Here is a 17304-nt window from a genome sequence, read left to right as displayed (position 1 = left end):
ATTTAGCAATAGAGATTGGAAACTTGAATGCGACTTACTTTTTGGTTGCTCTGTAATTTCATATGAGGAAGCCTGAACTAAGGAGGAAGATAGGATGTGGACATCCATATGATAGAAGAATTATGATGATTATTGTCCTCAGTCCTCAAGCTCAATTTATCAAGTGCAAACAACCAATTGCTGCTTTAAGTCAATGCTCTTTTTACCCCAGCAACATAAATTGATATTCTTAGAACAACTCTAGAAATATTTTTGCTGATTTTCTTCTCAGTGTGAGGAGGAAATGTACAATTGATGAGAGAAAGAAATACATGGATAAATATGGTAATTTTTTCACTCAAACTAAGGATTAAATATCTGTAAATCTGAAAGGCCAAAAAATTCAATTTCAGACAGAAGAGTATTAGTTTACTGCTTTGATAATGTTCATACTTCTTTTTTAAAACATTGAAGGAGAAATACTTCCATTTTGTCTGAGTGGTTTTGTGTCATATTTTAATGGAAAAATAATTAAATTCTGAAATGCTTATAAAGTAAGTGTGGAACTTTTAGGCAATCGTGGCAAGGCATAAATGTCTTGAATCTCAGAGGATTTTCTTTTTTTGACTCCCAGATAATTGCCTCCTCATCTAGACAGTGTCATTGGAAACTTGGAAACCATAGATTAGAAATGCAACTATTAAAACAGTGAGCTCTAAATAGCCAGTCATAAAAACATTGATCTTTTTATTATTTGACCATGGCTAGGCGCATGTACAAAATAATTTCAACTGATAAAGTCACTAGCTGCTATGCTAATTAACAGAGAGGTTTTGGGGTATTTTGAATATAGACACCAGGTTCTATTTCCTTGGGGAACTTTCATAATTGATAGGAACGGATCTGGAAAAGAAGCCATTTTAGTGTCTTGCTTATACATTGCTCCAGTTTCCTACACCTGAATTAATCCTCCAAACAAATGATGGCACACCACTGAGTCAGCTAGACAACGCTGCCTTCCTGCCAATTCCCTCACTGTGTTTAAAGTAGTTGAAATAGCTGTGAGCCAGCAGCCTAGCTTCCAAGGTCTTTTCCTGCAGCTTAAAGTATGGTAGAAGGTAAGAGTCACTTTTATCAGGGACATGGTACAATAGGTATTTTGTATTTTAGGTTGTATTATTATTCTAAAATGTGGTTAGCTGTGCTGAGTTAAATGCATTTTAATTTAAAAAAATGGAATAGATGTGGTTATTCTTTCTTTTTGAAATGGTGGTTTCTCAGAGTGTAGGCAGCCCAATGGAGGTCTCACAGTATGGATGGCACTCCAACTTCCAGATAAGGAACACAAATGAAAATAAACTCCTCTAACAAAAAAGCATCAAAGAAAGTGCAAAGTAGGGTGTTTTTCTAAGTCAGACCCAGAAGGAAAATCTGAAAAATGATAATCCTTCCTAGTTTGGAATGGCCCAATTTTCTATCCTGCTAAAGCCTCTATCTGTTGACAGTGATGTAGAGTGGCCTTATTCTATCCTTCTCTAAGTGCACTTAATGACATTACCTTCTTCGTGGTTAGGTAGCACTTTTCATTTTCAAATTACTTTTCCCACATTAACTAATTGCTATTATACTGGGTCATTCTGACAGCACACAATAGGAAAGGGATGGAGTACTGGTTTCCTTTAATGCCTTTTTTTTTTGTTTTTAATTACTCTGTGACAAGAGAATGGAAGAGTTGAAAGTTAGCATCTTAATGGGCAGACATGATCAAGTTGTCATTTCCCCCCACAAAATATTATCCAACAATAATTTAAAATTTATTTTCCTGTACCAACCCCCAAACTTACTGAGAATGTTAAAAACTAATCAATAATTTTACCAGCTCATCCTATTTCCTAGCCTGATAATTTTAAAAATGCTTCCATCATAACCTATCATTTCCTTTCCTCTGTGCAAGTGAGAAAAACATTTTTTATTTATCAGATAATTTGATTTTAAGGAAATGGCTTTACTCTCACCTTTTATTCATACACTCTCTGGAGGTCTTGTATTCTACTATTTAATCAGAAACAAGTTATATCTTGGCTTAGAAATAAAGTGTGAATTATTGAGCCTCCAAAATGTGACATTGCAGACCCTTAAATGTCACTTGGTAACCTGCAAATTCAAATCTTAAAGTAGTACTTTGAAGATCAGAGCAGAATGCACTTCTTATGTCTTTCATTACAGACTCAAAACCAAGGATGATATTTGAATACAATCTGGGAACACATGACAAGGTAATTTTCTGGGTATAAACACTTTATTTCGATTGTACTGTAATTATATTATGGAATGTCCATGGATTTGAAGATATAATTATAGTGTTATGTTGTATACTTTAGATACTTCAACATTGCTTCACTGAGTCGAGTTATAATAACCTTTAGCATTTTCTGTAAACAGAGGGAATATTTTCAGTAAGGTTGCATCCTGAATGAGAACAACTGCCAACAGATTTTATGCTGTTGGTACTTCTAGTAAGGTAGCAGTAGGAGTGTAGCAGATAATAGGGGCCTCTTCACCTGAAATTAATTGCTCACTAATCAGGCTCAAAGGACTCCTCTGTAAAGAAATTTATTAGTGCTTAGGTCCTTGCCTTTTTCTTTTTCTTTTCCTTATTTTTTTAAGTAGGAAAGACAGTAGATGAGAGAAAAAGGTAGAGAGACAGCAAAGAAAACATAGGAATAACGTCCCTATGGAGATAAATGGTGAGAAGAAGGTAAAGATATTAGGAAAGGGAAGAGGGATGTGGACTTGGCCCAGTGGTTAGGGCGTCTGTCTACCACATGGGAGGTCAACAGTTCAAACCCCAGGCCTCCTTGACCTGTGTGGAGCTGGCCCATGCGCAGTGCTGATGCATGCAAGGAGTGCCCTGCCATGCAGGGGTGTCCCCTGAGTAGGGGAACCCCACGCGCAAGGAGTGTGCCCCACAAGGAGAGCCGCCCAGCGCGAAAGAAAGTGCAGCCTGCCCAGGAATGGTGCTGCACACACGGAGAGCTGACACAACAAGATGATGCAACAAAAAGAAACACAGATTCCCATGCCGCTGACAACAGAAGCGGACAAAGAAGAAAACGCAGCAGATAGACACAGAGAACAGACAACCAGGGTGGGGAGGAAGGGGAGAGAAATAAAATAAATAAATCTTAAAAAAAAAAGAAAAGGAAAGGGAAGACTCAGGAAATAGGGGATTGTCTTGGATTGAGGGTATGGGAGGCAGAAATGTAACTGGTAATAGAAAGAACTCCAGAGTTGGACTGGCATACGTGTGGAAGTGTTGTTTAGTGGAAGAGAGATGTAGTAATACAAAAAAGGCTAGCTTTCAGCCAAACAGGACTTGGTTAAATCTCATCAATAAACCTGTGATAATTTATCCACTGAAGAGTATTGTAGGATCCAAGCTCCTAGCATGATGCTGGGAAAACTCGTGAGAGGGATTGAGTAAATTATTCTAATAAATATTATAAGTAATCAATACGTTGAAGATAGATTGCAAAATGGGTGATGTGTAAGAACCGTGGGTAGGCAGAGCAAAGAAGTTGACCATTTTGGTCCTTGGCAGCACTTCTGTGTTGCAAGACAGGATTCATAATGAGTTATTCTGTGTGCCTGGTGTACTATTTTGATCTCTTTCTGAAAGTCTCCTTGGCATACCAGGACCTCCCTTTTTTTTTCAACCCTTATAAATTGCATTCTAGAATTGTTTAGAAGACTCTCAACATCAAAGACTATTTACATTAAGGAATTAGAAGCTAAAAAGAAAAACCCCAAGGGGGCATTGATTCACACAAAGTTATATATCATTTGTAATAGAAACTTTAAGAATCATTTGGGAAGGCAGGTAGTGAAGAATGGTGTAAGTGTTTACTACCCCAAATTACCTTGTAGCCTTAGTTCATTTCCTCAGCCCTGTTATGGGCCTCCTGTGTAGTAATGGGGAGATTCTGAAGATCCTGATAACTCATGCAAAAATATATGTGCATGTACATCTTTCTGGAATATAGGATCTGCAGACTTTATCAGATTCCCTAAGAACTACTGATTAATTCTCTAGAATATAAAATGATGGCCGTACTGTTTTGTAAGACCATATAGTCAGGTGCAGCAAGGGTGGGTGACATGAGAGATGTATGAAAGAAAAGTTTCATCACAGGTCCCAGAGAAGAGAGGAGTGGCCACATGACAGAGTCACACAGAGAAACGCATCAGAGCTCAGGCTCAACCAAGCAGGTAGGCAGTCAAAGGGTACAGTGGACCTGGGGACTGGGCCTGTGTAATGTTACATGGGTGAAGCTGTAGCAGTTGGTTAAGTGAGAGTGGGGATTGTGGAGTTTGCATTTGACTTTTGCATGAGTGTGAACCCAGGTAGGATGTGGGAAAGAAAGAAAGAAGCTGTTTATGTTGTACAAGCAGGTTTTAGGAATGGTTGCTGAGGGACCTAATGATAGGGTCTAAGATGCTGAGGCATTATGACAGTTCAAAGCCCCTAATGCTACTATGTACCATAGAGATGCTGAGGTAGGTTGGTGATGTGACAAAGTTCCTAATATATATTATTTTTATTAGAGACGTTGTGGGTTTGCAGAAAAACTGTAAGTACAGGTTTCCCACATAACATACTATTATTAACCATTGCATTGGTGTGGTATATTAGTTACAATTTGATGAAAGCACCTTATTATTCTTGTACTATTAACATAGACATGATTTACCTTAAGGCTCACTGTATTGTGCAGTCTTGTGGATTTTTAAAAAAGTGTTTGTATTAGTTAGGGTGCTCTAGGGAAACAACTGACAGGAGATATCTGTAAATATAAGGAGATTTTATAAAATTGTCTGATGGGAACATGGGGAATCACAAGTCCAAATTCCATAGGGCAGGCTGCAAACCAGGGGCTCTGATGAAGGTCCCTGAGTTCCCAGGAGACACCAGCTGTCTGAAGTAGAGATGGGAATTCTCTCTCTGAATGCTGAAATCAATTCCCCTTTTAAGACCTTCAACTGATTGGATGAGACATCACTCATTGCTGACAGCTGTCTCCTCAGTTGATTGTAGATATAACCAGCCATCTATGCAATCAACTCACTGATGAATAAAGTTCATGAAATGCCCTTATATTACAGTTAGCCCAATACTTGCTTGACCAAACAACTGGGTACATTACCTAGCAAAGTTGACACATTAGCCTAACCATCACAGTATTCTAGTAATATATATATACACAACCTAATATTTCTCCTTTTAACTACATTGAAATACATAATCCAGTGCTGTTAATTATACTCATACTATTGTGAAACCATCACCCCTAATTCATTACCATATTTTCCCATCATCTCAAAAAGAAATTCCATTCATTATAAGCCTTAACTCCCTATCCCCTATTCCCACCCTATCCCCTGGTAACCTATATTCTAGATTCTGACTCTATGAATTGGATTATTCTAATTAGTTCATATCAGTAAGATCATACAATATTTGTTCTATTGTGTATGGCTTATTTTACTCAACATAATTTCTTAAGGTTTATCCATGCTGTTGTATGTACCAGGACTTCATTCTTTTTAATAGCTGAATAATATTCCTTTTTGCATATCACATTGTCTACCCATTCATCATTTGATGAGCATGTGGACCACTTCCAACTTTTGACAATTGTGAATAATGCCACTATGAACATCAGTGTGCAAATACCTGTTTAAGACCCTGCTTTCAACTCATTTGGATATATACCCAGAAATGGAATTGCCAGAACATATGGTGTTTCTATATTTAAGTTTGTGGGGAAATGCTGAACTGTCTTCCACAGTGGCTATAGCATTTTACATTCCCACCAGCAGTGAATGAGTGTTCCTGTTTCTCCATGTGACTGTTCAAACTTGGTGAATCCCAAAGAGAGAAAGATTATGTTTTTTAATGAATCCATTCTTGTGGGTGAGAGGCCCTTTTGATTGAACTGTGTCAGTGAGGCATTACCCAGGTTGACTCCCTGCCCTCTTGCTAGATCTGATACAAACAGAGACATAGAGAGAGACACACACACACAGAAAGGAACCTGCCATATGTGAAGAGACTCCAAGTTCGCCACAGGTGAGCTCAAGGAAAGAAGCCCTGGGAGGCTCAAGGCGCCAGCACCTAGGAAGACATGATAGGCCACAGCTGAGTTAAAAAAGAGAGTGAAGGCAGAGAACAAAGGCAACGATCACCACCATCTTGCTTCACCCTGTAGCACCATGCCAGGATTACCAGCAGCTGACTTTGGTGAGAAAGTATCTCTGGTGGTGTCCTGATTTGGACAGTTCATGTCCTCCAAACTATACGCTTTTACCCTAAATAAAATCCCCATTATAAAAGCTGACCTATTTCTGATACTTCGTATCAACAGCCTTGTGGCAAACTGAGATGCTCCATGTCTTCTTCAACACATTTTTTTTTCTGTTTTTTTTTTAATAGTAGCCATTCCTAGGGTGTGAAATGGTATTATTGTGGTTTTACTTTGCATTTCCCCAATGGCAAAAGATGTGTGTATTTTCATATGCTTTTGGCCTGGGCTTATGCTTGCTAGTGGTCTTAGGAGTTCCCCTGTATACAAGAATTTGAATGCCTGCTGTATTCCCCAGAAAAGAGACCTTTTCCCTCTCTGGGTTGTGCTACTGCTGGATTTAAAGCAAATAAGCCTTTGCCAAGGTCCCCAATTCAACGGTTCTTACTCTGCTTTACTTGTCTCAAGCCGTTTTTACCAGAGGCATGCTGGAGAGGAGTCCCCCAAATCAGTCTTTCCCTGCCAAAACAAGGCCAGGGACCCACAAAGGGAGTACTTGCTGGCTCCAGGTTGCTCTGGTGACAAGATGAGGGATGGGCCAGGATGGGAGTCAGGAGCTTCTTCCATGGTTCCTCAAAGCTGTGCTTTCTTGACCGGTCACCTGCCCAGCAAATACAGCCCTTCTACGTCCTCTACAGCTCTGAGGAAATGCACTATCTCTAATTTTCCTCTGCTGCCTTTATCAGGATGGGTTGGAACAGTGGCCACTGGCAGCGCCAGGCCCCTAGTGTCTGAAGTAGCTAATCAAAAGCAGTGATCAGTTATCAGCCCCACACACCCAGATCTTGGGGAAGTACGTCTTTAAGTCCCAGTCTGTCCCCAGTAAACTCACCAGGAGCTGGACCCCACTGCTGCCTGCCATGAGACTGAAGAATGGGCAACAGTAACTGTGGTCCAGAGAGTGCAGTAAACTGATATTTACCACAATTTACCAGCCTCTTCCTCCTGCTCGTCCCTGGATGTTGCACAGTGTTCTACTGAAATCTGGGGGTTTGAACTAGTTGATTTAGACATTTCCTGCCTGCTTAATAGTTGTTCTTTTGGAAGGACTGTTTCTGGGTTTCCTATTCTACCACCTTCCCTACTATATTTTAATTCACAAGTACTCTATAGGGAATGTATTCTAGTACCCTCCTACTTAGAGTGCAGTCCTTGGAGAGCACTTGGTTGAGGACCATTGTGGTTGCTTTTGTGTCTAGTGGCTCAGGCAGCCACCACATGGTGCTCTTTCGTGGAAAACCATCTGCTTGCTTACCCTATAATGCCTATATCACATAATGCCCATGTCACCTCTTAATGGATAGATCCTAGTTGTTTTAGTGCAAATAACCCTATCTAGTAGGCCACAAGAAAAGGCATATATTGAGCTATTCTTCTACCTCACAGAATTTCCTTGCCTTTAGTAATTATTTGGAATTATAAAAAAAGCAAATCAAGTTCTTCACCAAAACAGGAAACATGTATTTGACTCTGTAACTGGGGATGCTTTCTTTTCCATTGGGTACATTTTCTACTCTTTTTAAAAAGAACTTACAGGTACTTTTCTACAAGTTCTATGGGGACAGTGTGATTGGGCCCATTGGATGCTTGCACAGGAGGTGGATTGGGTTACAGGAGAGGGAGCCAGAGCTTGTAGAATCTGAATCTTTTTTTTTTGTATGCAGAAAGTATTCCTGCTCTTTGCTCCAGAGGATGGTGCTGTCTTGATTATTTTGAACAGTAAGCATGCTTGAAGTTTGCTTCAGAGGGAGACACTATCTCTATATTCCCAGGCTACTCACTATGTGAATAGTTTATCATGCTGTTATTAAAAATACCACACAATGGATTGGGCTAAACAATGGAATTTATTGTCTCTTGGTTTTGAAGGTAGAAGGCTTGCTTCCTCCTGGGGTTGGTAGCATCCCAGTGCTGGTTTGCCACAGTCCTTGTGCTTCCTCATCTCAAATCCCTGCATCTTGCTCATGATGATGTCCTTTTTTTCTCTTCTGAGACCCACCAACTTACTGCTTCTTGCTTCTTTCTGTGTTTTTCTCTTATAAGGCCATGAATAATCTAGACCAAGACCCACCCTCATTCAATTGGGTCATACCTCAACAAAAAATAGCATCCTTAGGAAGTGCTATTTACAATGGGTTCACATCTACAATAATGCAGATTAAAATGAAGAATTTGTCTAACTTGGGGTACATAAACTGATGCCACTATGCAAAGATTCTTGGAAAGAGAGTCTAGAACAAAGGGTAGGCAGTGCTTAGCTTCATGAGACTTGAAGATAGACTAGAGATCCACTGAGAATTCTCTCCCAAGACTGCTACCTTTGATCTTATATAATAAGCAGGTCAAAAATGCTTCTAAGAGCTATTCTTTTAAAACAATTTTCCTTAAGTTATATGAAGTTACAATATCTCTTTTTATGTGAAGCAGAAATTTGGTTTTGAGATCATATCAGAAATCTTCTAACTTTGGGGCACAAATCATTGTCTGAGCAAAGTGCAAAAGACAACGTCCACCTAACCAAGAAGAACAGAGTTGTTTCAAGCTGGTGAAAACAGCAGCTTAGACTATTTGCCTTTTGGAACCTATAAAACTGACAGCAATGGAAAGTTTCTTCTGAAAAAAAAAAAAGTAGCAGAATGTTATCTTTGCTTTGGAAGATGGATTTTGGACCACAACACTTGGCACTGTGTCATTGGGAATATAGAAACAGGCATTTCAATTTGAGCATCTCAGGTTTTTTATGCATGACACCCTCATTCTAGACAAGTCAAAATTTTAATGAACGTTGGCTTGGGCATGAGCAGGACCTTTGGGGAACAGCAGATGGGTGTGGGTGATAAGCTCCTGTTTGTCTGTTCCAGACCAAAGAGGATGAGCCTAGGAATTTGGCCAATTACTCATCTTAGAGCTCTAGAATACCATATTATTATTATTGTGTGATTAATATTGTTTCCTGCTATGTGCTCCAATTTTAAAAATTAAAGAGATCCCCACTGTGGGAAAAAAAGTCTGAGTGCAGCACTTGCTGTAACATTTCTCTTTAAGCTCTTTGCTGTGAGGTGGGGGAAGGGGTTAGAGAGGTATTTTCTATGTGTCTGGTTGTGTCATCATAATCTGAGTGTAATTTTAAACTTTAAATATTGAAACAGTTCTATTTTACTAATACCTTGTGAGAAATCTAAAGCTTGTTTTCCCCTTTTAAATTTTTTATCAGTTACTTACAATGCATCTTTAGATGCTATCATTTCCAGTACAACCAGCAATATAAATACTGTGGTGCTAGCTTGGAGAGAGAAATCAAAAAAACATCTTAAAATGACATCTTTCAACATTGCCCAGGGCATTCATGCTTTCGATTACCACTCTCAACTCAACTTAATTGGTATGTAAAATAAATCATGGTAACTATGAGGGCCTCATAAATAGACTGGGATGCATATCTGTATGCATGAAGCTTCTCCACCTTGCTGCTTTATTGCCAGAGAAAGCAACTTGAGCGGCTCACATTTTATTGCCTGAGAATGTTTGATGATGGTGCATTTTGATGTGTGGTATATATGAACTACATTGGGGTAAAAATATGAGAAAGTGCCCCAATGCTTTAAAGAGCCTTTTTATTAGTGTTTGTGGGAGGTGTGAAATGATATATAGAGAAGGAAGACAGTTTGTGCAGCATCTGCCATTCTGCCATCTTCCTAACACCAACAAATGCTTGACCCAAACAAATACATCATTTTCATTGCTATTATATATCTGTATGTAGACACACACATATATATTTGTGCACATACGCACATACACATGCTAGAGAACTGCAAAATGTAGAATGTTTTTCAATCTCCTATAAAAATGTACCCTTTAATGCTTTGGGGAATATTTTAGATAACTCTAGTTTTAGTTTACTAAATAAGAGTTCTTCTTTTGATATAAAAGTGTATATTTTAGCTGAAGGAATATAAAAATTTGCAAGCATTAACAATTTAAAATTTTTAGACATTTAAAAAACTGGTAAGTTGATATATAGGCTATTGTTTCCAAAATTATGAAACAATATGAGATGTAGATGAATATTATTGAAACATTTATATGGTAGTTACAGGGAATATGCATAGCCTACAGAATGGGTCATATTATCTCCCATTCAGTAGCTGTCATTCAGAAAAACAGTAATGATTAACAGCTAGGGGCTGAGTCCCTAAAATTTCCAACAATAATAGATAATAATCATGGTAAAAGATGCCTTCAGTATGGACTCAGGAATATGCCAACGTCGAACTTTCCAGGTATTGCCGATTTATTAGCGAATGCTGGAGAGTTTGATGGACCAAGGAAGCAAGGACTCGGATATCAACCATTTCATCCACTGGCTGATCCAGTGCCCTGGATATTGAGTCCTACTTTGTTCCTGCCACAGTGCTGGAAAAAGTGAGGGTGAATAAACTCAGCTCCACAGTCTGTCCCTTACCAGGGGACAACAAAGAACCTTATACTGAGTTTCCACAGATCCAGATAAAGTCTGTATTACCCGCTCTTGAAGCACTGCATGGATAAAACCAATTTGTATTCCAAAAATACCTTATTGTGTAAATAAAGCAGGTCAAAAGCTTGATTGTAAATATTTGGTTATTTACATTGCAGTGAAAAATCAAGTTTCTTTATATGTTTAACGTAGTTAGGGACTTTAATTATTGGTTTAGTTATTTCTTCCTCTGGGATAACTTTAACACTGTCTGCACTACTAGGCTGTGCCAGTTAGGGACTAGAAGGCAGATCTGTTCCCTCCTGGCGGGGCTGCTGGTAGGCTCCTGAGTGTGACGGTGGTCTTCTTTCCACCTCCCTGCCTCCCTTCTCCCTCCATTTCAACTATCTCCATGGACAGACCCACGCCCTATTCTCCCGGGCTAGTTGGGCAACAGCAAGACTTTCCTTTGTTCAAGATAGGGTGATTTAGTGCTCCTCAGGATGCATTTATCAATCTACTGATACGTGATAAACTCATTTCAAAAGGAAAATGCTGTGGGTCATTCATGTTATTAAAACGCTTTTCTTGTCTTTCTAATTCTGATCAGCAACAGCTGGCATTAACAATAAAGTTTGCCTTTGGAATCCCTTTGTTGTCTCAAAGCCAGTTGGTGTCCTTTGGGGCCATTCTACCAGTGTAATAGCCGTCCAATTCTTTGTTGAGAGAAAACAGCTATTCAGCTTCTCCAAAGATAAAGTAAGTAACATTGTGCACCTAATTTATTTAGTTCTGTCTCCTCAGTTCCCTCCCACATCAACTCTAGGTCTTGAATTTTTCTGAGAGGAGATATAGATTTTCAAAATATTTGGGGTAATTGTTATATATGTGGAAATCTTTATTCAGAAAAGGTATTGACTGATGGTTACTTAACAATAGTCCTGGGCAACAGGACAAAGTACTTCATTAAAAGAAGTTTTTTCAAACCATGTATTCTTGAGTTTAGTCCTTAATACTGGGCTTTCGGTAGGTCACATCTCTACAGTTTCTAAAGCTCTCACTAATTAAGTCGAAGGAATCTAGATAGGAATGAGGAGCTGTAGCTTTGGTAGGCATAATTACCTATTTTTGATTTGATATTAAAGAGACTCAGTTAATTAAAATCCAAAGTCAATCTGAAGAATACTAAGTACATAAAACACATTGCAACTAAGTATATCAATCTATTTCTATTTGCCAGTATTGATGGGGTCTTCTACGTATGGTGGAAAGATCATGGCACTAGAGCCAGCTAGGCCAGTTTGGATCTTGAGCACACTATTTACTACTATGTCCCCTTTGACAAATTTCTAAGAATCTTGTCTTTTGTTCCTTTGTAAAACGGACTCCTTCATTTTACACAGGGACAAGACTGTTTTAAGAACTGTTGTGAGGACTGATGAGATGATTCATCTTATATAATGCCGACACAGATGTAATTAACATGATAGATTTCAAGATGCTTAGTGGTAATGAGAAGAAGGGTGGAGAATAAGCTTACTGGGGGCAGTCTCTAAGACTCTTTCAGTGAACCTGACTTTTTATTTTACTCTTACGTGGTACCACTCTAAGTGGTGAAAAGTAAATAGGAATTCATCTTTAGTTCCTTAGCCTCACCTATCCCTAAGTCCCCCCAAGCTTGGTCAGTGTATCATAGTATATTGCATATGATATGAATGCCTCCCTTCCTCTTCAACTTCATCAATCAACTGCCAATTCCTGTTGATTATATCATCAAAACATGTTTACCAGCTTCACCTCTCATCTCAGCTGCCACTGCCTTAATTCAAAAATCTCTTCTTTTGCCCAAAATACTGCAAATATTTCCTAACATGCTTTCCAAACTGCTAAAAAAGTGGCTTGTTAGTAAAATTCTTCAATCCCCCATGTCTACTTTGGGTTTCAAATATCAGCTCTAAAATCCTTGAACTTTTATTCAAAGTCCTTGCCCTGTCTACCAATCTCTCTTCACCTCCTGCTTTTCTCCTTCATTCATTTAACGTCCCAGCCATGTGACACTGATAATTCTTTTCTACCATCCTGTCTTGTGGCTTTGCAACATGCTGTTAATTTTGCTTTCAATTCCCTTTCCTCCATGGTCAATCGACCAATGCCTATTTATCCTCCAGGTCTAAGCCTTTTGGGACTTGTCATGTAGAACCAAGTGATTGTTCCTCTGCACTCCTGTTGCATCTGAGTGTCCTTCATTGAAGCAAGTATCATGTACTATAATTGTTGGTTTGTCTTTTCAGCTTGTTTCCTAGGTGTCTGTCACAGTGCTTGGTACCTCATAGTGTTTATTCAAGGAACATTTGTTGACAGCTCAAAGTGAATATACATTAACTGTGAATCTTTAGGAGATCTTTGGCAGTCCAGAAGATGACTTTATAAATGTATATTGTAAAGTACCTAATAAACTCAGAGCAAAACCTTTTATAATATCTTTGTCAAATGTAGTTGCTCTGTTTTTTGTTGTTTTTTTTTTGCAATCATTTAGCATATTAGTCTAACTTTCTCTATTGAGTTTATCACAATCTGACTTGTATACTAGAGAGTTGTGTACGATATTGTGTATTTTACTAGATTTTCACTGCTTGAAATCAAGGATTATTTGTTTAATTCATCTTTGAGTTTCCTATGACCTAGAACATATTAATATATATTAAACACGTATTGAGCATAATATATGAAATAGTATAACTGTGTACTAAATGAGAGGATTCTTGAGGTTAGGAACTAAGTCTTTCTTGGATAGTGCCATGCCCATTGTTAAAAGAACTAGTTAAATCGATAAATATTTATCAAATATCAATATAGAACAAATATAAATTATTTATCATAACAGAGTTCTCTTTAAAGGTTTTATAACTTTAAAAGCAAGTGAAAGAACATTTCTTAGAGTCAGAATTGGTTGTGTACAGGTAGCATCAATGTTAAGATTACCCAACTTATTCCAAAAGCAGTTTTATCATTTATTTTTGCTTTGAATTCTAAACTATTTCATTATGATAAGTGCTTTCTTTCACATTTAGTCCGTACCCATTTCACGTTGATAAATACATGACAAACTCAGTCTTTATTTGTTCACAACAAACAACATGGCTCTCTGCTACCAGGTTAAACCTCTATTTTATTGCCATAAAATTCTTTAGGATACTGTTTAGATATAGGGCTAAGATAGGAAAAGATAAAATAAATGCAAGCATCCCTTTTTCAAAGGACCTTTGATTGAACTATGCTTTCATCAATGAGTAGCTAAGTTAGAGGATTTGCCAACTGAAGCAACATTTTCATTTATAATATTTTCTCCAAAAATGGCCTGAGACTCAAGGTCTTTTAACACTACTCTAGTGCCACTTTTCAGTGATAATTAAACAGAAATTCATCCCTATAAAATTTGGTATCATACTAAACAATATTCCCATTGTATTTGCTTTGAAGTCCTAAACTATTTCTCCTAAGATAGCAGTCACTGGTGGCAAAATCCAGCTGAGAGCAGGTGAGTTAGTCATTTGAAGAAGGAACCACCATGGGAACAAAATGATTTTTAAAACCTAGGGAGAATCTCTTTGTTTGGGGTTGACATTCCAACCAAGGAGCATGTATGGGCTTTCTGTTGCTCCTAATTCTTCTGGGTTAACAATCCTTATTTGGCCACCAGCATCAGATTAGTGTTTCTAACTTAATTCTTATTTGTTTGAGATTTTGATTTTTCCCAAATGCTGGCTTTTATATTAGAGACCCAAGGTTGGTAAAGAAAATATAAAATTAATTTTTTTGTGTGTTGGGACTACATTTTACCTGTTTGTCTTCTTTCTCCCTTCTCAACACCTACCATCTTCAACTTTAATTACCCATCCAGAAGCAAAGTATTTTCATTTTGTCTAAATTACACAAATAATGGGCTAATGCACTCACATGAAAATTTGAAATGATAGGGTAACATGTAGAGCAACAAGTATTTCTCTTGCTCACACACACTCAAATCACATTCTTCTCCCATGAAGTAACAATTATAAACACATTATAAACATTTCATGTGTACGTTGTCATATTGCTTTCATATGTTTAATATATTACTATAACATATTACAGTCTTACAACATGCTATATATTAATGTATATTATCCTATATGTACAAATACAGGGTAGTAGTCATTATTAGTTTTATGTAAGTGGAATCACACACTTTACATATTTTATTGCAACTTGTTTTTCCCTAAACAATATCACCTGGAGATCTTTCTATGTGAGTATACCTAGACTTGCTTCAAAATAATTCATCATAGGTGGTATGGATGGTGTATTAGTCAGCCAAAGGGTGCTGATGCTAAGAACCAGAACTCTGTTGACTTTTATAAAGGGTATTTATTTGGGGTAGAAGCTCACAGTCACAAGGCCCTAAAAAGTCCGGCTCAAGGTACCATAAGAGGTACTTTCTCACTCAAAGTCTGTTGCCATGTATAGCAAGGGTTCAGCCTTCCTTCTTCTTAAGACTCCATGGAGCTGTTGACTGACAAAAAGCTCATCTCTTTCCCTGGGGCCTGTTTCTTTTCAGGCTCAGTTGCTCTATTCTCTTCCCAAGGTTAGCTGTAGTGTAGACTATCAGGCTCATCTCTCTTCCTGGGGCCTCTGCCATGTCTAATGAGCTGTCTCCCTTCCTCTGTGTTTTTCTTCTCTGTGCTTCTAAGTCCATGTCCTTGATTGAGTGTCCATTCATATACCCAAGGGAGTGGGGACTCAATGCTGCATGCCTTAATGGTGTGGTCAAGTCAAAGCCCTAATCTTGATTAAATAAAGTAAAAGTGAAACCTCTGAATTGAATACAACCAAAGGGGTGTCACTCCCAGAGGAAACAGACCAGTTTACAAACATAATATCTCTTTTTGGAATTCTTAAATAATATGAAACTGCCACAGATTGTCATAATTAATTTATTCAATCACCTATTGATTAAAGGGATATTGCTTATAATTTTTTTACTATTATAAACCATTATACGCATACATGTATACACATAATCTTGAATCCGCGTAGGGTAATTTCTTTATAATAATTTCCTAGAAGTGATGCTCTTTGGTCAATAGGCATGTATTTTTTAAAAACTTCATAAATAGTGCCTATTTCTATCCAGAAATGATGTACTAAGTGACACATTTACTAGAGATATTTAAATGTGTCATTTTCCTCACACTCTTATCAGTACTGTCTACCATCAATGTTTTCTCTTTTTAGTGTGTGAATTTGATGAAGAAAAAATTAGTGTGAATTCTTTTCCAAATATTTATTGGCCATTTATACTCTTTGTGTTGTGCATTATCAGATCGTACTCTTTATCTTTTCATTTTTACTGGATTCTGTCTTTTTCTTAATGATTTGTAGTACTTTGAAAACATTCTGAATATGTTTTGTTTATCATATATTTTGTAAATATTTTATCCCTTTCTGGATACCTCTTTTAATTTCACATTTTTTGACTCAGACAAAAGTTTTTCATCTTTATGAAGCTTGAGTCTATAAAATGATTTTCTTTTTTTTGGCTCCTAGATTTTATGTTTAGTTTAGTAATGTCTTCCATACCTCATGTTTTATAAAAATATTCTCATTTTCTGCTAAGACTTTTTCTGTTGTTGATTTTTTTTGCAATTAATTGTGCAATTTTTTTTGTGTAAAGTTTTTTCTTATAAATGAATATTCAACTTCCTTTTTTGAATATTTAGACTCTCCCATTGAAGTACTATTATCATAATCTGAATTACCATATAGACATGAATTTGTTCCTGTCACCTTCATTCTTTCCATTACTCTACTTACCCTTACCTATACTAATATACCACTGTTGAACAACTATAGGTTTATTGTATATTTTGATATCTGGTATAGAAATTCCTATGTATTGTTTTTCTTTTTCAACATATTTTTACTATCCTCTGACATTTTTATTCTTCCAAGTTGATTTGAGAGTATTTGACATCTTTAAGATATTGAGACACCATGCCCAACATTTTCTAATTTATTCATTCTTTTAGTTGTCTTTCAGAAAAATTTTATTTACAAATTTCTTCTAAATTCCCTGTTTAGGTTTTTCCCTCCATATTTTAGGAGGCACTCATATTTCTGATGGTGTTTCTAATGTGGATGTGTCCACATTTTATATGAGCCATAAATTGAATTTTTAAGTTTAACAATATTAGTTGTTTTTCTTTTTAAGATTTTTTTAAAACTGCCTGATAATTTTGGATATTTTCATTTCATTACAATGAAAACATTGCTTGCTCATTTTTGGATTCTGTCTCCTAGCTCTTTAATGATTTTATACTTAATTATAATACTTTTTTTTTTTTAAGATTTTTCATTTATTTCTCTCCCCTTCCCTGACCTCCCCACCCCAGTTGTCTGCTCTCTGTGTCCATTTGCTGTGTGTTCTTCTGTGTTTGCTTGTATTCTTGTCAGCGGCACCCAGAA

The 17304-nt window shown here is 37.2% G+C and overlaps 1 protein-coding gene across 9 annotated transcripts in view; it reads left to right on the top strand.

The window, feature by feature from the left end:
- WDR49 (WD repeat domain 49) overlaps nucleotides 1-17304 on the top strand; it is a 146542-nt gene that overhangs the window by 48709 nt on the left and 80529 nt on the right. For 6 of the 9 annotated variants that reach the window (XM_071214593.1, XM_058295235.2, XM_071214596.1 and 3 more), the window contains 2 exons: nucleotides 9556-9723; nucleotides 11411-11559. The exons of 2 other annotated variants lie outside the window; for them this stretch is intronic. In XM_071214593.1, coding sequence (XP_071070694.1) covers nucleotides 9556-9723; nucleotides 11411-11559 — 317 coding nt within the window. Of the gene's footprint in view, nucleotides 1-2205; nucleotides 2256-9555; nucleotides 9724-11410; nucleotides 11560-17304 lie in introns of all 9 variants that reach the window. One more of the 9 variants, XM_058295237.2, reaches the window with a different exon arrangement.

This window comes from Dasypus novemcinctus, chromosome 4 (genome assembly GCF_030445035.2).
Source record: "Dasypus novemcinctus isolate mDasNov1 chromosome 4, mDasNov1.1.hap2, whole genome shotgun sequence".
In the NCBI taxonomy this organism is placed as follows: domain Eukaryota; kingdom Metazoa; phylum Chordata; class Mammalia; order Cingulata; family Dasypodidae; genus Dasypus; species Dasypus novemcinctus.
The sequence above is the reverse complement of the archived record's forward strand: the minus strand, read 5'-3'. Positions and strand labels throughout refer to the sequence as shown.